Genomic DNA, 23,297 nt, shown 5'->3' with positions numbered 1-23,297 from the left:
AAGTTAATCCATTTTGAAATAAGGCTGTAACATAACAAAATGTGGAAAAAGTGATGCGTTGTGACTACTTTCCGGATGCACTGTACATATACACACATACATAAACACACACACATATACATATATACATACATAGTGCGTTGTAACACGGGCTGTGATTGTTACATGGGAGGGAGACGACAAATCACAGCTTCCCGCTTTCTAATCGGGCCTGTGATTGGTGCTTTGACGGATGCCCAGATCCCACAGTATGTCCCCTTAGGAGAGGCGTTAGGCAAGTGTAATTGAATAGCAGTGCTGCAAGTTTAGCTTTACACCTGTTTTTAAGGGTTATTGACTGAAAGGGGCTTTCATGAAAACACACCCACACACCAGGGACAATTTAGAATCGCCAATGCACTTAACCTGCATGTCTTTGGACTGTGGGAGGAAACCAGAGTACCCGGAGGAAACCCAGACAGACACAGGGAGAACATTCAAACTCCACGCAGGGAAGCGAACCCGGGTCTCCTAACTGGCACCTTTCACTGCGCCACCATGCCGCCCGCATACAAACTTAAAAAGTTTAAATAAAACAGAAATATATACCTTTTATTTTTACTTCCTTAACTTGTGGAGGGTGTATCCTGTAGCAAAGCCCTAACTTTTTTCGTGAAAGCCCGTTTCAGTCAATAAGTCTTAAAAAGAGGTGTAAAGATATTGATAATACGCTACGCAAACGCACCAAGACATGCAATCGTTTAAATCAAGGCGCGAGTCGAAAAACACCATCCGATAGTATTAGTTAACGATTAACACATTTCTATATGTATTGTAAGCATACAACTGATAATATGTTGCACTTATTTATCTGGTGTACTGACATTTTTGCGTGTTTAACGGCTGCAATCTAACGTGGTTTGTGCCCTTCAGAATGAAAACAGTTTGCATTAACCTTTTTAATAAAAAGCGAGCTTTTAAGCCTGAGAAATCACCCCATAAATGCACACGTTTAATTCTTTATCACTTCAAACAACTGAACTATCCAGAACATTTCAGGCATACATCCAGCATTCAAACTATGTATAAAAAGCACAACTGTTAAAGGAATTCAGCATTTCTTAATTGAAAATGTTCCTTTAATCCTCAACATGTCTCAATGAGTCATTCTGGTGGTTTTACTTGACGTTTTGATCTTCTGGTTAATCGTGTTTGCAGTTGAGATGTTCTTTCCTGATTTATACTTGTTTTCTCGTTAATATTTGTTTCGCTGGTGTTAGTGTTCTGATTAGAGGTTATTGGTCCTTTGATGTTTCGACGGTTTCTTCTTAGAACAGCTCCTATTACGCAATTCCGTCACATACTGGTCTATTGTTTCTCTGCTTTTCTGGAAACATGTAAAAAACTTGTGCCGCTCAATCGTCACATTGCGCTTTGGGTTGCAGTACGTTTCGAATTTTTCAACTATTTTGTTCAATTTCATATTGTCTCCATCTTCTTCAAACTGAAAATTGTTATACACCTCTAGCGCCTCTTCGCCAATTACATGTAGAAGCATAGACGCTTTCATTTTTTCACTTTTCCTATCTGCTTCAATCGCAGCAAGATACAACTCGAATCTCTGTTTAAATCTTTTCCAGTTTTCAGCTACATTTCCCTTTAACTGGAGATTTGGTGGGGGCTGTAATCCTTCCATATTTTTTTTTCTCTTTTGCTAGAACGTCTTAGCGCTTTCTGACCACGTTTTCGGGTTACTCACAGACACGAGACTCGTTCAAAAGCTGAACCTCTTCTTCACATTCCTCTTCCAGTCCGCTACTTCTGACACCATGTAGTGATCTTGTTAGGTTCGTAGTTTAATCAATACACAGGATTGAAAGATATAATAACTTTTTAATAGACAGACTTTAGAGACATTTACTGTACAAGTTACTACTCGTTCTTTAGTTCACGCCCATTCTCCTACTTGCATCGGCATTCACAGGCATTACTAATCATTCTGTAAGTATCCCTTAATAGACCTTACTAATCAACCATCATTACAAAATCCAACGTGGTTTGTGCCCTTCAGAATGAAAACAGTTTGCATTTACTTTTTTAATAAAAGGCGAGCTTTTAAGCCTGAGAAATCACCCCCCGTAAATGCACATGTTTAATTGCACATGTGTTAATATGTATGCTTACACAGTATTAAACCCACCAAGACATGGAATGGTTTAAATCATGGCGCTGCGCTACCTTCTTCCAGATCGGCCCCAAGGCGTTTCACGTGATTACGTAGGAGGCGTGATGACGCGATATGCGACTCCTCCCCCGTCCATTACAGTATATGGAGAAAAAAGAGGTTCCAGTTATGACTGTTACGCTTTGAATTTCGAAATTAAACCTGCCTAACTTTTGTAAGTAAGCTTTAAGGAATGAGCCTGCCAAATTTCAGCCTCCCACCTACACGGGAAGTTGGAGAATTAGTGATGAGTGAGTGAGTGAGTCAGTCAGTCAGTCAGTGAGGGCTTTGCCTTTTATTAGTATAGATGCCTACATTTAGGCATTTACTACTAGAATATGAAAAACGTTTCTGTTTTAAAAATGTGTTTACACAGATTACTGTAGAAATGGAACACACATGAAATACGTGTGTTCCAAATAAAGATCTATTATTTCCACTCTAAAACTCCACTTCACTCGCAGATAATCAATCAAGGCATGAGCTAGGAGAAGTTCGTGCACGTTCTAAGTCGGTGGGGGGGATGGAATACCTGGCTGCTTGCAGCTTGTCTTTATCTACACATTTAGAAGACAAAAGACAATGGCGGAGAGGTGCGAACAGATTTAAGAAGCGATTTAAGTTGGGATGGATCTACGAGTTTTTTCGTAGGCTCAGGTAATTCTAGTGTTAAGAAGCACGTAGTGATTAATAACTGGGTCGGGGAACACTTAACACAAAGCATTTAATGTGCTACATAATTTATGACAGGGTTTGAGAAAATCTAGTAAATTAAATATTTATTTTAAGGTGAAGTTTAATTTACAACATTCTACTTTAATGACAAAATAAACTAGGAGAATAATGTAGAAATGTCGACTTTAATCTCGACATTTATTTATTTTTTTTCTTCACTGTGTCCGTTTTTTTTTTTTCACCGTGGCCCTAATACGCTTCCGAACTTTTGGGCATAGAGTAAGTGCTTAGTTTTTCATTTTGTTTTGATTATTTTTTTAGCCTGTTCTTCGTGATCCGTTTTGTAGCTGAACGAAGGAGGTGGAAGTTTTTTTTTTATGGTTTCTTTTCTTCACTTTTGATTTGGAAACCACTGTAAATAGTATAATTATAACACCTGCAGTAATTTTTCTTTTTGCGAGTGTCTTTACATTGGACATTGTAAATATTTTTGCAAGACAGTGGTTTGTAAAACAGTTTGGACACTGCTGGGATAAAACAGAATCCTTTTTTTGAATAGTTTTTTCAGTGTGAGTCTCTCTTGCTCCATCCCCAGGTTGCTCATTCTCGTCTTAGTTTGTCAGGGAAAGCTAATGAAAAGGAATTGTAAATATTTCCCAAATATCAACAAATTACTCTCTATTTTTCAGCATAGCCTGCTCAAAACCCAGAACAAAGAGTATTCACATTCTCCTGTAAAAATCTGTAACGAGTTAACAGTGCTGATTATATGTTTATGTTTTGGAGAAAGGACTGTTCAGGTTTAGTCTCAAGGGTGATGATTTTGATCACCTTAGTTAGTCAAATGGAAAGTGCCAATTCCTCAAGCACTGTTCTCCGTTACCATTAAGTGCAAAAACTATAAGCATAAAAATTACAAGGCCCACCACATAGCTATCAGTTTGAGATAGCTATTGGCTGTTTCTCGAGATGTCCTGTATTTCAATATTTCTTTTTTTCAGATACTTGTATTTTAGTTGAAACAAAATTTGTACATTAAAAAAAATCCATCTGAGTTATGGCTGTTACAATTATATCAGGTTTGAAGGATGAACCCTCACGAGCCAAAAAAATATATCCAGTTTAGTCTTGGAACATTACTAAAATTTTTACTTTGGTATCGATACCAGCTTTTGGATCTCAGTATCAGAACTGAAATGGCACTGAAGCAAATAATGGATAACTTTCCATAACCCCATCTTGAAAATCTTGCTCAATATTTTCGGGAACAATTTAATATGTTCAACTCTACTTTAACTCTTGGATTACAGAAGAGTCAGTCATCGTTTTATTGTATTTCTTTATTTGTTTAATAACAACAAGAACACCATTCATTTGGCTCCCATAGCCAACATGATAGTTAATCTGTGTGGGGAACTGAAGTAGTTCCATTGTAATATTTATGCAGATTTTAAAGAAACTGGAAATATGAACATCTGCCTCAGAGACCTTTCTCACACCATAGTGAAAGATGTGCTGTATAATATATATATATAGTATATTATGTAAAGTATGATGGGTACAGTATTTCCAAATATTCAGTATGTTTCTGATGATTACAAATACCTCCACAAATGTTGCTTTTTTCCTACCTGAAAAGTATTATTATTTTTTTTTTATTAATTTTATTGTAATCATTCCATACAAATAGATCAATTTTTACAAAAAATAGGATTGAAAACAAATCAAAACACACCCCTGAGAAGGAGAGCTTGGCCAAAGGAGTAAAACCTAAGGCTTGTAAACCTACCTAAATTATTGAGTTTAATAGGGCAAAAAAAAGGATAAATGAAGAAGGAAAAGAAATGCGGAAATAATAATTTCTTCTTATTCTAAAATATTATTGATTAGATCCTGCCAGGTTTTGAAAAAATTCTGTACAGATCCTCTAACTGAGAATTTGATTTTTTTCAATTTCAAATAATATAAAACATCGGTTTCCCACTGACTTATTAGAGGAGAGTTAGGATTCTTCCAATTTAACAAAATCAGTCTGCGTGCCAAAAGTGTAGTGAATGCAATCACAGTTTGCTTGTCCTTCTCCACTTCAATCCATCTGGAAGAACACCAAACACCGCTATTAATGGGTTAGGAGGAATTGTGACACCAAGGCTGTCTGAAAGGCACTTAAAAACTTTGGTCCAAAATGATGTTAATTTGGTGTATGCCCAAAACATGTGACCCAGTGAGGCAGGAGCTTGGTTGCAGCGTTCGCAGGTTGGATCTTGCCCTGGAAACATTTTGGACAGTTTTAAGCGAGACAGATGAGCTTGATATATAATTTTGAGTTGAATAATTCTATGCTTTGCGCATATGGAGCTCGAGTGAATTCTCTGCATTGCTACCTTCCACTCCTTTTCTGAAATATTAATTAAGAGATCTTTTTCCCATTGTCCTCTTGGATCTTTGAAAGGAAGGGACTCTAATAAAATTTTATATATTGCAGAAATGGTGTCTAAGTCCTCGAAATTGAGCAGTATTTTTTCCAGCATAGTGGAGGGTACGAGATGAGGAAAATCGGGCAGGTTCTGTTTAACAAAGTTTCTAATTTGAAGATAATGAAAGAAATGTGTAGCTGGAAGGTTAAATTTGGAATGTAATTGTTCAAAGGATGCAAAGATATTGACTATATAAAGATCTCTGAGCAATTTAATGCCAAATCTTTTCCAGATATTAAAAATTTGATGTTTGTGAGGGTTGAAAGAGGTGGTTCTCCTGCAGAGGTGCTACAGATTAAAGATTTTCCATCTTAAATTGCTTTCTAAATTGGTTCCATGTTCTGAGTGAGTGAAGCACAATTAGGTTATTAGTATATTTGCGATAACCTGCATTTATTGGAGCGCAGAGCAGGGAATATAAAGAAGTACTGCAGGATTTTACTTCTATTGCGGACCAAGCCTGTGTATGTTCATTTATTTGTGTCCAGGTTTTTATGGCTTGTATGTTTGCTGCCCAGTAATAAAACTGAAAATTAGGTAGAGCCATGCCACCTTCTGCCTGAGGTCTTTGTAGGGTCGCTCTTCAGATACGTGAATGTTTTGAGTTCCAAATAAATTAGGTTATGGTTGAATCTAATTGCTTAAAAAATGATTTATTGATATATATTGGAATGTTTTGAAATAAAAAAAGAAGCTTAGGAAGGATATTCACCTTAACAATGTTAATTCTTCCGGCTAGAGTGAGATGAAGGGTTGACCATCTATACAAACAAGTCTTGCTTAATTTTTTCCATACAGACGGCGAAATTTTGTTGATAAAGAGCTTTATGTTTACTTGTGATATTTACCCCTAGGTATTTAAACTGATCTGCTAAGGTAAAAGGTAGAGTGTCCAATCTAATATTATATGCTTGTGAATTCACTGGAAAGAGTATACTTTTATTCACATTAATTCTGAGACCAGAGATCTTTTGAAATTCTGTAAGTGCTGTTAAAACTGCAGGCACTGTGTTTTCTGGGTCTGATATACAGTACTGTGCAAAAGTTTTAGGCAGGTGTGAAAAAATGCTGTAAACAAAGAATACTTTCAGAAATATAAATGATTGTTTATTGTTATCAATTTACAAAATACAAAGTGAGCGAACAAAAGAAAAATCTAAATCAAATCAATATTTGGTGTTACTACCTTTTGCCTTCAAACCATTATCAATTCTTATAGGTACACTTGCACAAAGTCAGGGATTTTGTAGGATTCTAGTCAGGTATATGATCAACCAATTATACCAAACAAGTGCTAATGATCATCAGTGTCACACGTAGGTTGAAACACAGTCATTAACTGAAACAGAAACAGCTGTGTAAGAGGCTTAAAACTGGGTGAGGAACAGCCAAACTCTGCTACCAAGGTGAGGTTGTGGAAGATTAGTTTCATGTCATGGCAAGATTGAGCACAGCAACAAGACACAAGGCAGTTCTACTTCATCAGCAAGGTCTCTCCCAGACAAAAATTTCAAAGCAGACTGGGGTTTGAAGATGTGCTGTTCAAGCTCTTTTGAAGAAGCACAAAGAAACGGGCAACATTGAGGATCATAGACGCAGTGGTCAGCCAAGGAAAATTAGTGCAGCAGATGAAAGACACATCAAGCTTATTACCCTTCGAAATCAGAAGATGTCCTGCAGTGCCATCAGCTCGGAACTGGCAGAAACCAGTGGGACCCAGGTATACCCATCTACTGTCTGGAGAAGTCTGGCCAGAAGTGGTCTTCATGGAAGAGTTGCAGCCAAAAAGCCATACCTCTGACATTGAAACAAGGCCAAGCGACTCAAGTATGCACAAAAACATAGGAACTGGGGTGCAGAAAAATGGCAGCAGGTGCTCTGTACTGATGAGTCAAAATTTGAAATATTTGGCTGTACCAGAAGGCAGTTTGTTCGTCGAAGGGCTGGAGAGCGGTACAATAATGAGTGTCTGCAGGCAACAGTGAAGCATGGTGGAGGTTCCTTGAATGTTTGGGGCTGCATTTCTGCAAATGGAGTTGGAGATTTGGTCAGGATTAATGGTGTTCTCAATGCTGAGAAATACAGGCAGATACTTCTCCATCATGCAGTACCATCAGGGAGGCGTATGATTGGCCCCAAATTTATTCTGCAGCAGGACAACGACCCCAAACATACAGCCAAAGTCATTAAGAACTATCTCCAGCGTAAAGAAGAACAAGAAGTCCTGGAAGTGATGGAATGGCCCCCACAGAGCCCTGATCTCAACATCATCGTGTATGTCTATGATTACATGAAGAGACAGAAGGATGTGAGGAAGCCTACATCCACAGAAGATCTGCGGTTAGTTCTCCAAGATGTTTGGAACCACCTACCAGCCGAGTTCCTTCAAAAACTGTGTGCAAGTGTACCTAGAAGAATTGATGCTGTTTTGAAGGCAAAGGGTGGTCACACCAAATATTGATTTGATTTAGATTTCGCTTTTGTTCATTCACTGCATTTTGTTGATTGATGAAAATAAATGATTAACACTTCCATTTTTGAAAGCATTCTTTGTTTACAGCATTTTTTCACACCTGCCTAAAACTTTTGCACTGTACTGTATATAATACCATATCATCTGCATATAGAGAAATTTTCTGTTCCAGTCCTTCTCTGATAATCCCCTTTATCTGATAAGAATTTCGACAGTGGACCGCCAGTGGTTCAATGGCGATTGCAAACAGCAATGGTGACAAGGGGCATCCTTGTCTGGTGCCACGTTCTAGTTTAAAGTAGTCTGAACAAATGTTGTTAATACAAATTGAAGCTTCTGGACTGGTGTACAGTAGTTTGATCCATGCACAAATATTCGGGCCAAACCCAAATTTCTCCAATGCAGTGAAAAGGTAGTTCCATTCAATCATGTCAAATGCTTTTTCTGCATCCAATGATAATAATATCTCAGGGGTGTTTGACTTTGCTGGTGAATATATTACATTAAACAGGCGTCGAAGATTAGAAGATAAGTGTCGGCCTTTAATAAATCCAGTTTGATCCTGTGATATTACCGAAGGCAGCACTTTCTCCATTCTAACTATAATTTTTGAGAGTATCTTAACATCATTATTCTGAAGTTAAATTGGTCTGTATGATGCATATTGTAACAAGTCCTTATTTTGTTTAGGAAAGACGGTGATTAATGCTTGATGAAAAGTTTGAGGTAGAATTTGATTGTCTCTAGCTACTTTAAATGTTACCAATAAGAGGGGAGCTAGCTGAGTGGAGAATTTCTTATAAAATTCTACAGGGTAGCTATCAGGGCCTGCTGATTTCCCGCCTTGAAGTGACTTTATAGCATCTTGTAATTCTGATAGGGTCAGATGTTTATCCAGTTCCTCTGCACTAAAAGTATCTATTTGTGGTATCAGTAATGTATCCAGAAATGCATTAGATTGTGTGTTGTCTTCTTTAAACTCAGTAGAATGTAAGGTTTTATAGTAGTCTCTAAATGTGTGCATTATATTTTTATGGTCAATGATTTCATCTCCATTCGTGTTGGTGATTACTGGGATTGCATTGCGAACTTCTTGCTTGTGGATTTGTTGAGCTAAAAGCTTATTAGCTTTCTCTCCGTGTTCATATTAATGATGTCTTGATTTATAAATAAGTTGTTCAGTTTCTTTAGTTGTCAAGATGTTGAGTTCTGTATGCAGAGCCTGCCTTTTTCTATGAAGAGCCTCACTTGGACGCCTGCCTTGTTCTTCATCTATTCTAGTAATTTTGCTTCTTAGCTCTGACACTTTCTTGGTTTCTAATTTTTTTCTGTGGGAAAGATATGAAATAATCTGTCCTCTTAACCCTACCTGAAAAGTATTAAGAAATTGAAAATAACAATGTGTTATGGCCATCTAGGCTGAATTAACTTCAATTAAATGTTTGAGGATTTTCTTAGTTTATTGCCTTTATTTTTAATTATGTAATAATAAAATAGACAAATGACAGTGTTTGGTCATCTGGTATTCATTCAGCATTTGGGACTTCATCATTTCAGACAAATTGCTTATTTTCATTTAGAGGCATGTCCTTTTTTCTGCAAGACCACCAACTGCCTTATGCAGTATCTTATCACAATAGATTAAAATACATCACAGTTTTTGTCATAAATACTGCAATGCTTCTGTCAATCAAAAACCATCTCAAACTATGTTCTGGTCTTTCACCTACTGCAGATGAAAAATGATTTATAATTCAATAAAGGGTCCCAATAGTATCTATGAAGGTGATTTTTTTTTTTTTTTTTAATGGAATCTTTGTAAACATTAATCTAGATCAAGATGCTATTACTCTGCTTAGTACTACAGTTGAATTTTAAGGGATGAAGCCAAATGTAGAGAAGAAATGTATGATAAATTGATCTTTTAATTTGTTCCCCAGGTGTATTATTTCCGTCAGGGCCATGAAGCATATGTGGAAATGGCTCAGAAAAACAAGATTTACAGTATTAACCCTAAAAAGCAGCCCTGGCACAAAATGGAGTTGCGGGTAAGAAAACAAAATTTCTTTATTGGTTTTTATTAAATAATGTATGAATATATAGTTCAAATATGCAGAAGGTAATGAAATGTAACTGGAAATGTCACTTGCAGTAATTACTACTTTAAGATGAAAAGAAGAATTACTGTGGAATGTTCATTTTTTAAACAATGTATATATATTGGCCTTTTCTTTATGTGGTTTCTCCTGTGACTTATACCACAAAATTAGAGAACAGCACCATTTCCTGAGTGATACATTATTCTTTATATTGAACCAAATGTTTGCACTACTGACATTTAGTGATATGTTGTCCTCTTCTGTAGGCAGTCTGGTCACTGCCGTAATCAGGTCAACTGTCGGGTCATACATAAAATTTGATATAGGTATGCTGTGGTTGGTAACAACACAGTTATGAGTGAAGATTATGTAAAGCAGGCTTGAGATAATACAGCATCTTGTTTGTGTCTTGGTATTCATAATTAATGTACCTCATGTGTAGTTCACAATTCTAGCTGACTAGCGTCTGCCTGTAAGAAAGTCACAGCAAGTATATGCCAGGTGGATAGTGTGCATCTTACCTTTCAGTTTGGTGGGGATGAACATGTTGAATGCTTAGCTGTAGTCAATATATGTCTTTCTCATATAGACACTGTTTTTCTCCAAATGGAAATGTACCTGACTGATAGCAGTGGAAGTGACATTTTCTACAGACTTACTAGAATAGTTAGCAAACTTTTCGGGTTTAGTATGTCTGAAAAGATTTTTCTGCATATGGACCATTACAAGTGCTACATGTCCAAGTACTTCATGATGATTAGAATAAGTACTATTGGCCTGTAGCTATTCAAACATGAACTGTTCTTTTTTTCAGTACTGAAATCATGGGGGTTATTTTAAAATATGTGAGGACTATGGCCTGTGCAAGTATTGATGGAAGATGTCCACAAAAGAATCAGACATTTCTATGGCATCTGACCTTTGAGTTTTAACTGGATGTGCAGCTTTGTGTGCATTAACTGTACTCGGTGTCCAGAAATGCCTGGAACCTTTCTCTATGGCTCATTACAAGCACAGAAATGATTAATTTTATGTGATACTTTTTGATTGCTCTATAAATATAAATGCGCTGTTCTATTGCCCAGTAATTTTAGTCTTGGATTTCCTCTAACCCCAAGTGTTTTATATTTGTCTAGACTAGTGTTTTTTCTTCACATTTTGTGTCATATATGTGAGCCATAAGCTTTTGTGACACTGGAATATTGTCATCTTACTAAGTGAAAATAAGCCAAGAAAAAATTGTATAGTAACAATGTGGAAACAGATTAAACAGTTAACTTTAACTTTTTATATTGAACAGGACTTCTTTATCTAATTATTGAAGAATTGCTCTCTTTCCTTCTGAACAACATCAAAGCAAACCAGGCATCATATGTAAAAATGTGTTACTCACACAAGATGTAGCCATATACACAAAATTTACCAAGTACTGCCCATTTCACATGTACTCCTTTAACAAAAGCATTTCTTTTCAAGCCACAGAGTGAAAAACAGACTCAGATATACTCAAGCTGAAAATTACTGCTTGCATGAACATTTTTGCAACTGTTTTGAAAGGAGGTGAGGAAGAGATGTCACCAGGGCCTTTAAAATATGAATTATTGTTGTTTTTGTTATTCATTGGTTAGCTTTTGCCTTGCACTCCTCACTATAGGGATAGCCTGAGGCAGCCCCATCTCACCCTGTGCTAAAATTGATTAGATGCTTTTGAGAATGTCGTGTAATAATTATACTTAGCAAATTCATTTACCAAAGAAAATTTTTTTTACAGTCAGTAGTGAGAAGTCAAGCAAAATGACACCTTTTGTTGGCTAACTAAAAAGATTACAGTATGCAATTCTTGCCTGACGAAGGGGCCTGAGTTGCCTTGAAAGCTTGCATATTGTAATCTTGTTAGTTAGCCAATTAAAGGTGTCGTTTTGCTTGACTCCTCATACATTCGTAATGGCTAACACGGTACAACACCCTAGTTTCACAGTCAATAGTAATGATTTGTGGAATTCCATCTTTTTTTTTGAGTTATACACAATACTTTGAAGTCTGCCTTTCAACATTTCATACTGAAGCTGTTGTAACATGTAATACGCTGTGTGGAAATTTGGCTTTCGCATTTCTTGAATACACAAATGCAGATTTAATTTTGCTCATAGTGATCTACTCTATTCTTTGAATGAAAGAAAAGCTGTTTGTAGGTGAAGGAATCCTGCAGTAGCAAGCCACTGCCAAAAAGTGCTATGAAGCATAATATGACATTTTATGCCGCCTGCTGTGTACTGAAGGCTCTGGATAGTAAAGCTGTCATAATTGTCTACACTGTACATCAATTTTCTGAACCCTCTTAAACAATTACAAGGGTGTAAGATACGGAAGTATTAATGAAAGGCATTAACTATCATTAGAGTTTTAAGGATCATATCATTTAGACAGATTACTTTTTTATATTTTTGTGCCACTAAGAATAATGATATTTAATGCAAGGATATAGATATAGTGCATTTTTTAAACATTTACAGATATTATAGCAGATGCAACTGAAATAATTTCTAAAGTCGATCACAAAAGTTTGCACTTACTCCATGCATTCAAAGAGACCTTAAAATACAACACAGGAAAGTATGACATACATAGTGCAAAACTAAAGCTTCTATTTCAGTTTGAGTACAATGCCTGAACTGTCCGTTACAAGTAGCCCTAGTCTAAAATGGTACATAGAGTAGACAATCCCTTACTGGAAGTAATGTACGATTTTTTTGATTTGCATCGTCTTATTGCAGATGGAACTGGAAGTGTTTTACAGATTACAGGGATTTCCAAGGCAGTCAGCATATAACAGAAAGAAGCATCACCTGTCCTTGCTAAATTGCCCACCTCAGCAGACTGCAGCAGGGAGGTTATATTATTTTTAAACTTTCTTTCAACAAACATTTTATACTACACTTCGCGTAACATAACATAATGGCATAGCTTAGACTGACAAAGATTAGAATGAAGTGCCAAGTTGAGAGACCTATGACAGGCAGAGTTTGACAAATCTGTCTGGGTTTAGTATAATTTGAGTACTTTATCATTAGCATTATTAATTCAGCAGTTCCCTTTTATTAAAGGTTAGTTAAAGAAAATGTAAAACATAAATCGGTATGGCAGGATGTAGATAATAATGAATGTAGAAAGTGGGAAATCCAATATCAATGTACTATACACTGAATTTACATACTCAATAAAACATTAGCCAGTAAGAAGTCCACACCTGTATAACACTTCAAAGATATGCATATTTTGTGTTTTCTTCAGAACCTATTTGTTTTGTGTTTGTATTTACTGAAATAATCTGCCCTATAAACTACAAAAAATTTCTTAACTAAGTTTCTAACACATAGTTTTAAACAAAATTCTGAAGAATTTAAATTGAATTAGAAGTTACTAATTTCATTATTACTGTTTACCATTTTAAAATACAGGAGCAAGAATTAATGAAGATTGTTGGCATAAAATATGAAGTGGGACTTCCTACGCTTTGCTGTCTGAAATTGGCTTTCCTTGACCCTGATACTGGTAAACTTACTGGAGGAACTTTTTCAATGAAGTAAGTGCATTTAAAACAAAAGTAAGCTTTCCTTGTCCAGTTTATTATTCATGAATTTGAGGTGAAAATTTAATTGTGCTTTTACACTGCACTTTATATGTTTTTGTTTTAAACCATAAATATATTAATTTGCTTTTTTACTAATTATGTGATATTTTTTCATATATTGGATTGTACAAACTTCCATAATTTAAATAAGGTTTTTTCTTTGTTAACAAACCATATATTTTCTGAACCCACCTAGTATGTAAAAAAATTGTATAAAGGCAAAGCCTGTCCTCAAACTTTGGGTTCAAGACATTAATCAGTCCTAGATAAAATAACAGCATTGTGAAGGGCACAATTTTGCATACATCCTTGCAGTTGTATTGGACTAATTTAGAGTCCACAGTTAAACTCTCTTGTGTCAGGATGTAGAGGAAACTGGAAGCTCTGACCATGCAGTGAATCAAACTGAGGTTCTTGAACTTATAAAACAGGAAATCTAAACTACAGTAACGTTTATAGTGTCGCATGTTAGCAATTGGTCGTTTTTTGTTTTCATTTTTTTGTATCAAATATATAGTACATGAAATACAAGCCAACATCATATGCATTCAAGGTTTTATTTTTGTTGTACTTAAACTGATAGAAAGCAGTATGTTTTTGTCTGCAAATCTGAGCTTTTGGGGGTAGGAGAGAGTTTCTTGCTAGTCCCATGTGCATTTTCCACCTTGGAGAGGCATAAGTTAGAGTTGAAAAACTGAGAAAGCCATACATTCACATTTGACTTTTTGGAGGAGAATTGTTTTTTTTTTTTTTATGTTGTATAGTCCTATACTTGCAGGGATAGGCTCCCTGTGACCCTGCTCAGCTTTAACCAGGCTTAGAAAATGGTATGACTTTGCACAATTTGTAGTATGTGTTCTATTTTAAACCTGAGCATCACTGCTCAGTAATAAGTAAGAAATAAATGGTTGAAAGTTTTTCACACATTCTACTCAAGAAGCACCCTTAATGACCTTGTATTCTCAGTGGAATATAGTGTGGAACTCCTGACACAGAAGCATAAAAGCACAAAGATGAAAATTTACTGTATTACTAAAAAGTAAAGAGAGGACTGATTGGCATATTCACTGTGAAGAGAAATAATATATTTACATCAAATCAGTTAAATGATGCCTCCACTCAAAATGTATTTTTATCTGTTTATCTGTGTTGTTTGCAGTGATGGCTTAGAAAAATTATTAGCCTGTTTTTATGGAGAATGGAGGTAACATACTCTCAATACAGTGGGCTTCAGTGGTGACCCTTACTGAATAATAGCAAACAGTATCAAAACATCTGTTAAAAAAACAATCATACATTATTGGTGTCACATAATCGACATATCAGTTATCAAGTTGTATGCTGGGAACATCCTAAACACATTTGTTTTGGCTAAAATATTGTTAAATAAACGATTTGCAGAAAATCCTATCAGTTTTGCTTAGTTATCAATACAAAATGGGGTCTTTGCATTTACTTGTGTATATAAATATACATTATGCCTATTTACATGGCTATTTTTGTAGTGTGTGCAGCATTTTTTCTCAAAAATCATAATTATTTTTTACACCATTTTATCCTTAATTTAGAAACTGATACCACTCTTTTTCTTATTTTTAAAGATACCATGATATGCCAGATGTTATTGACTTCTTAGTTCTTAGGCAGCAATTTGATGAGGCAAGGAATCGCCAGTGGACAATAGGTAAGTATATGTATTTACATTATGTGTTCTTACATGTCGGCAATTATATAAAAAAATAAATTATAAATAAAGATATAAAAAAAATATTGGCAATGCAAAATGGCCCAATACATGGTAATAAATAAGTATGTTCATTTAATTAGTTTCCACAAGTCATTGGCAAAGCTACAACAGCAGATTTGTTTTTAAGACACCATTATCAAAAGAATAATTAATAATAGACTATGTTTTTACAAATATTATTAATATTTATTGTAATACCTTTCATGATTTGGAATTCTAGGAATCTTTGCCACAACTATGATACTCTAAAGTACTTTATAGGGACAACATTTTTGTTAATTAGCCTGTTTATTGCCCTTTTAATCATTTTTTTTTTCTTTGTGTGCAATTAAAAAAAAAAATGCTTCAAACAATAGAAGATATATTGTATACTTTAATACAATAGAGCTGTATTTTTTATTTACTTATTTATACTTTACAGAATGCATTTACAAGTCAGATTTTTTTTTATATACATTAGTAATCAAATGCAGTGTGCACAGTGGTGGAAAATAACAAATTACATTTACTTACATTACTGTATTTGAGTAGATTTTGTAGGAGTTGTACTTTTTAAAGTATGTTTAAATCTAAATACTTTTACTCTTTAAAAAGTATATATTTAGTAATGATCCTGCTTTGTTACATTTCCAAGGTCGGTCATTACAAAGTACAGTTATTTGGCTCTTTTCAAAATGTGGAGTTCACAATGGCCATTTAAAATAAAACTACAGGTAGTCCCCAGGTTACAGACATCTGACCTACGACTTACGAATGAGGACGCAGCTGCGACGCATGTGCCTCAGTAACTGCCGCTCCGTCATCGTCAGTCTGGGGATGCTGCAAGTGGTGGCTGGAGGGGGGCGTTTTCGCTGCTCGCATAGTGTAGTGTCCCTCGGGCGGTTCCCGCCGGCAAGCGGTGACCCATGGTCCATAGTTACTGGGGTCAAAGCTGTCGTTCGTGTGCAGAACGATGGTTTGCTGCCCGCCCACTACGGCACCGCAGCTACTGCTCCTGACTGGACCCAGGCTGGATGGAGTGGAGGGGGGCGTTTTTCTGCCTGCCCAGCACACATGGCTAGTAATGCTGCAAGTGGTGACCCGGTTGTGGCTGAACGGGGCGGTGGGGGTAGCATTGTAGTGTGCCTCAGATGGCTGCCTGTTGAATTGGGGTTGGGCGATTCACTACTCGCCTTTGGCCACACCGTGTTCGTTTTCCAGCATACTGTAGTGGAAGTGACTTTGAGGAGGGCTGGTGATGAACCGCCCCTCGCCGCCCCCATTCATTCTCAATAGCAAGCCTGCTTGTACTGTTACACACATAGCAGGAAGTTGTCTCTTGTCAGTACATCAGATGTGTTGATGACTGGTGCCTTCCTGGTGTGATAACGTGTACAGTGCTGTGCAGAAGAGCTCATCTTAACCTTTTGTCTTCACCCTTCAAGAATGTCTCTGAAACACAAATCTGATGCAAGTGCTGGTGATACAGTAAACAAGAGAAAAAACATTACCATTGAAAATAAAGTAGAAATAATAAAAAGGTCAGAGAGAGGTGAAACTCCATCATTCATCATTAATTGTTCCAACTTACATACAAATTCATCTTAAGTACAAACCTACAGTCCCTATCTCGTACGTAACCCGGGGACTGCCTGTACATGCATACATTTTGGGGGCTGTAGGTCAGGTTCTAGAAGTATGAAGTATTTTATTAAATGACATAATAGCCTTACAGTTTTCTATTGGGTCAGTAAGTAGACACACCTTAGTATATCATAGTGTAATGATCCGGTTTATTGGCTGTGGTGGCCCTGATCCTGCATCTCGTCTGCAGTGACTATAGCTTTCTGCTACATGTAGTGATATCTGCGCAATGGAAGACACCGAAGAAAAACCCAGGTGTAGTAGTAATGGTGACACTCTTTATATAAAAAAAAGTGATGGTGCTATACTTCACTGGTCACATTCAGAAAAGCTGTTCAGCCTCAGAAACAAACCAAACAGTGTAAACTGAATCCTAAAAGCTGTTAAGTTACTTGCATATATGAACTCTTCCTTAAATTACAAAAACCTGTTGAAACAGGTTGATTTTTTTTTTATTTTATTTATTAATTTTATTGTAATCATTCCATACAAATAGATCAATTTATAACAAAAAAAAAAAAAAAAAGACAAATCAAACCCCACCCCTGAGAAGGAGAGCTTAGCCAAAGGAGAATTGCTTAGGGCTTTTTAATAAGGAAACAATAAACAAAAGAAAGGAAGAAATATATATAGGTAAATAAAAAATGGAGAAGGAAAATAAATGCGGTAATAGTTATTTCTCTTATTCTAAAATAATATTGATTAGATCCTGCCAGGTTTTGAAAAAATTCTGTACAGATCCTCTAACTGAGAATTTGATTTTTTCCAATTTCAAATAATATAAAACATTGGCTTCCCACTGACTTATCAGAGGAGAGTTTGGATTCTTCCAATTTAACAAGATATGTCTGCGTGCCAAAAGTGTAGTGAATGCAATCACCGTTTGCTTGTCCTTCTGCACTTCAAGTCCGCCTGGAAGAACACCGAACACAGCTGTTAATGGGTTAGGAGGGATTGTGACCCCAAGGCTGTCTGAAAGGCACTTAAAAATTTTGGTCCAAAATGATGTTAGTTTGGTGCAGGCCCAAAACATGTGACCCAGTGAGGCAGGAGCTTGGTTGCAGCGTTCGCAGGTTGGATCTTGCCCTGGAAACATTTTGGACAGTTTTAAGCAAGACAGATGAGCTCGATATATAATTTTGAGTTGAATAATTCTATGCTTTGCGCATATGGAGCTCGAGTGAATTCTCTGCTTTGCTACCTTCCACTCCTTTTCTGATATATTGATTAAGAGATCTTCTTTCCAATGTCCTCTTGGGTCTTTGAAAGGTAGGGACTCTAATAAGATTTTTTATAATGCGGAAATGGTGTTTAATTCCTCGAAATTGAGCAGTATTTTTTCCAGCATGGTGGAGGGTACGAGGTGAGGAAAATCGGGCAGTTTCTGTTTAACAAAATTTCTAATTTGAAGATAGTGAAAGAAATGTGTAGCTGGGAGGTTGAATTTGGAACGTAATTGTTCAAAAGATGCAAATATGTTGTCTATATATAGATCTCTGAGCATTTTAATCCCAAAACTTTTCCAGGTATTAAACACTGGATATGTTTGCGAGGGTTGAAAGAGGTGGTTCTCTTGCAGAGGTGCCGCGGATAAAAGATTTTCCATCTTAAAATGCTTTCTAAGTTGGTTCCATATTCTGAGTGAGTAAAGCACAATTGGGTTGTTAGTATATTTGCGATAACTTGCATTTATTGGAGCGCAGAGCAGGGAATATAAAGAAGTATTACAGGTAGGGGTGGGCGGTATGACCAAAATTCTATATCACGGTATTTTTCTAAATTATCCCGGTTTCACGGTATTTGACGGTATTTTTTCCCATGCATGAGTGGATGTTAACCACATTTTCCACTGTAGTAGACTGGCTAAGAATAACCTCTTCCACTGTCAAGAGCATTGTACATTGTACAAAAAAAAACATTTTAATGTTTACACAAGTATTAATACAGGTTTGCATGGCCCCATAAAGTGATAGTTTTCAAGGGGGTGGCACTAATGAAGAAAAGAATCACACTGCATGACAGATGCAGCCAAAATATAGAACCCTTTTATTGAACAAATTTTGCAAAAACTTCAACTATAATTTTGACAACATATCTTCAACCATCCAAAGAGGCATTTAGACTTAGTAAAATATCCAGACGTGCTTGTCAAAAGTTGTATTGCACTGAACATGTCTTAGAAAAGGAATAAATAATAAATATTTTTTGTATAACAACTACATTTTCTGTTAATGTTAACAATCTTTGTCCACTGACACGTTAAAGTGACTTTTTAAACAACTTTATCATCATTAAACTGCATAATATTTAAACTAATAAATAATGACAATAAAATAAATAATAGTATTATTACTGATAGTTGTACTATTACTTCAAGGCTTCAAGCCCAGGTGCATTACACAGTATTCACCAAATTAAAATAAAATAAAACGAGTGCAATCTTGGTGATGACATCTTTAACAACTGAACCATCATTTAGGCAAACTGCATTAATATGGACCTTGCTTCAAGCTAAGCTATATGCATAAATAATAAAACTAAAACTTTCATTTATAATGCTCTTTGTGGTATAGCCTTACGGAATCGCATTAGGACCACGGTGAAGAAAAAAATACGGACACAGGGAAGAAAAAAAACAAACTATATGTCGAGAATAAAGTCGACATTTCCACTTTATTCTCATAGTTTACTTTATAATTAAAGTAGAATGTCGTAAACTAAACTTCATCCTAAAATCATTGTTTAATTTACTAGATTTTCTCAAACCCCATCATAAGTTAATGTAGCACATTAAATGGTTTGTGTTAAGTGTTCCACGACCCAGTTGTTAATCACTACGCTTCTTAAACTGACTTCTCCCGCACTAAGAGGAGACAGCGATCACCGCACAGAATCTATTCACTTCATGATATTCTTTCTCTCTGAAAATTTACGATGCTATGATAAATACTTGATATCATTTTTAGGATAAAATGTATTAAAGCAGGTATTAAACATGCACGGTAGTGAGGCGGTAGTGCTGCTCCCTCGCAGTAAGGGGTCCCCAGGTATATGTTCAGTGTAGAGAACTTTATGGCAGGTGTGACGAGGCTCCAAAAAACTGGATGCATGAATGGGTATCGCACAGGTTTAACTTAAATATTGTGTAAATGTTGGGTTTGTGATCTGGTGGTCGGAGATATGAACACAGAATTCAATGCATGTTCTTCTGAGCAGGCTTTCTTTATTGCACGCGTGCTGTCTTTATCTGACGTACCAAAACCCCAATTCCTATCCTTCTTTTTTCTTTCTCCACATAACCAATCACCACACGATAAACGTCTTTGTGAAATTAAAACTAGTTATAAACTTAGCCCACGGAGTGTTCAGAACTTTAAAAATATCTTCGTTATACATGTTTAATTATGCCATCCATTCAGGTTGGCACCCATCCCTGAACGAGTCGCCAGCACATCGCAGGGTGAATACGAGCAAAACATACACTAGCAGAGTCAAAATAGCATAACAAAACTCCACATCCTACATGACTTTGAAAGGAAACTAAAGCACGCCGAGTAAACCCACCAGAAAAACATGCAAATGCAAGGCAGGGTACACCCGGGACCCCATTGCTGCGAGGCAGCAGTGCAACCTCCACGCCGCTGTGCCCCCACATGATTAATACATGCTTTAATGCATTTCACCATGAAAATTATATCAAGTATTTATCTTAGCATTCTAAATGTTCAGAGAGCAGGAATATCATGAAGTGAATGTATTCTGTGCGGAGATCGCTGCTGGCGCTGCCTCTTAGTGCAAGAGGAAGTCAGTTTAAGAAGCTCGGGGAAAACACAAAGCATTTAATGTGCTATATAACTTATGACGGGGTTTGAGAAAATCTAGTAAATTAAATATTCATTTTACAATGAAGTTTAGTTTACGATGTTCTACTTTAATGACAAAGTACGAGAATAAAGTCAACATGTCAACTTTAATCTTGACATAAATGGCGAGAATAAAGTAGAAATCTCGAGAATAAAGTCAACATATCGTCACACTATTACACAGTACCCAGGTACATTACACTGTATTGAAAACAAATAAAACAAGTACAACTTGGCTTGCAGTATTATCTAGTAGTATAGAAACAGTATTCATACATTTGAACATAATGGTCCACATCTGACCTTTTAAAACCAAAGTATCTCCAGACAATGGATGTGACTCCTTTTTTTCGGCAGAAGTTCTTCTGTGTCATCATGTTCAATTTTATCATCAGCTACAGCTTCAGTTTCGGAATGTTCTCTGTCCATTTTCACCGCGCAATACCTACACTACCACACCTATTTAGCGGTGTAGCAGTGAAAAAGAGCCCTCGTGCAACAAATCTGTGTTTAGCGGTGTAGCAGTGAAAAAGGTCCCCACTTGAACAGCTTCCCGCTGTGCCACGTTCCGAATGTCGTTTAGGCAATTTAAACCGGTGTTGCGGCATAAGAAAAATCCATATCATAACAAAAATAAAAAAACGGTTTTCGGTATGAACCGGTATACCGCCCAGCACTAACTACAGGATTTTACTTCTATTGCGAGCCAAGCCTGTGTATGTTCATTTTTTTGTGTCCAGGTTTTTATGGCTTGTATGTTTGCTGCCCAGTAATAAAACTGAAAATTAGGTAAAGCCATGCCACCTTCTGCCTGAGGTCTTTGTAGGGTCGCTCTTCGGATACGTGGGTGTTTTGAGTTCCAAATGAATGAGGTTATTGTTGAATCTAATTGCTTAAAAAATGATTTATTGATATATATTGGAATGTTTTGAAATAAAAAAAGAAGTTTAGGAAGGATATTCATCTTAACAATGTTAATTCTTCCGGCTAGAGTGAGATGCAGGGTTGACCATCTATGCAAGTCTTGCTTAATTTTTTCCATACAGACGGCAAAATTTTGTTGATAAAGAGCTTTATGTTTACTTGTGATGTTTACCCCTAGGTATTTAATCTGATCTGCTATGGTAAAAGGTAGGGTGTCCAATCTAATATTATATTCCCCTTTATCTGATAAGAATTTCGACAGTGAACTGCCAGTGGTTCAATGGCGATTACAAACAGCAGTGGTGACAAGGGACATCCTTGTCTGGTACCACGTTCTAGCTTAAAGTAGTCTGAGCAAATGTTGTTAATACAAACTGAAGCTTCTGGACTGGTATACAGTAGTTTGATCCATGCACAAATATTCGGGCCAAACCCAAATTTCTCCAATGCAGTGAAAAGGTAGTTCCATTCAATCATATCAAATGCTTTTTCTGCGTCTAATGATAATAATATCTCTGGGGTGTTTGATTTTGCTGGTGAATATATAACATTAAACAAGCGTCGGAGATTGGAAGATAGGTGTCGGCCTTTAATAAATCCAGTTTGATCCTGTGATATTACCGAGGGCAGCACTTTCTCCATCCTTCTAGCTAGAATTTTTGAGAGTATCTTAACATCATTATTCAGGAGTGAAATTATTTTGTTTAGGAAAGACCGTGATTAATGCTTGACGAAATGTTTGAGGTAGTATTTGGTTGTCTCTAGCTTCTGTAAATGTTGCCAATAAGAGGGGAGCTTGCTGAGTGGAGAATTTCTTATAAAATTCTATGGGGTAACCATCAGGGCCTGCTGATTTCCCGCTTTGAAGTGACTTTATAGCATCTAGTAATTCTGTTAGTGTTAGAGGTTTATCCAGTTCCTCAGCACTTAAAGCATCTATTTGTGGCGTCTGTAATGTATCCAGAAATGCATTAGATTGTGTGTTGTCTTCTTTGAACTCAGTAGAATATAAGGATTCATAATAATCTCTAAATGCGTGCATTATATTTTTATGGTCAATGATTTCATCTCCATTCGTGTTGGTGATTACTGGGATTGCATTGCGAACTTCTTGTCCACTTTCTTGGTTTCTAATTTATTTCTGTGGGAAAGATATGAAATAATCTGTCCTCTTAAGAGGGCCTTTAGAGTTTCCCAGAGTGTTCCTGCAGAAACCTCTGTGGGCGTGTTTGTCTCTAGGAAGAAGCTGATTTGTTTGGATACAAATTCTGTGCAGTTCTCGTCTGCCAATAGAAGAGGATTAAGATGCCATCTGCGAGGTGAGTGTGAGGGGCTTAATGATTTTTGCTCCAAGACTAGAGGGGCATGGTCGGAGATAACAATTGTGTTGTATTTGCACGATTTAATCGTAGGCAGGAAATTATTATCTATAAAAAAAAATAATCAATTCTTGAGTAGCTATAATGCACTGGTGAGTAGAATGAATATGTTCTTGAGTTTGGGTTAAGAAACCTCCAGGGGTCTGATAAGTTGTGGTCATTTAAAAACTGTGTAATTGTCTTTGCAGTGTTAGATGTCGTCC

General features: G+C 36.4%; 1 protein-coding gene across 1 annotated transcript in view; it reads left to right on the top strand.

The window, feature by feature from the left end:
- phip (pleckstrin homology domain interacting protein) overlaps positions 1 to 23,297 on the top strand; it is a 202,300-nt gene that overhangs the window by 137,893 nt on the left and 41,110 nt on the right. Inside the window, exons 25-27 of the mRNA XM_028797719.2 lie at positions 9,769 to 9,876; positions 13,386 to 13,510; positions 15,160 to 15,242. Of these exons, the coding sequence (XP_028653552.2) occupies positions 9,769 to 9,876; positions 13,386 to 13,510; positions 15,160 to 15,242 (316 nt within the window). The remainder of the gene's footprint in view (positions 1 to 9,768; positions 9,877 to 13,385; positions 13,511 to 15,159; positions 15,243 to 23,297) is intronic.

This window comes from Erpetoichthys calabaricus, chromosome 3 (genome assembly GCF_900747795.2).
Source record: "Erpetoichthys calabaricus chromosome 3, fErpCal1.3, whole genome shotgun sequence".
Classification (NCBI taxonomy): Eukaryota; Metazoa; Chordata; class Cladistia; order Polypteriformes; family Polypteridae; genus Erpetoichthys; species Erpetoichthys calabaricus.
This window is presented reverse-complemented; position numbering and strand designations above follow the sequence as displayed.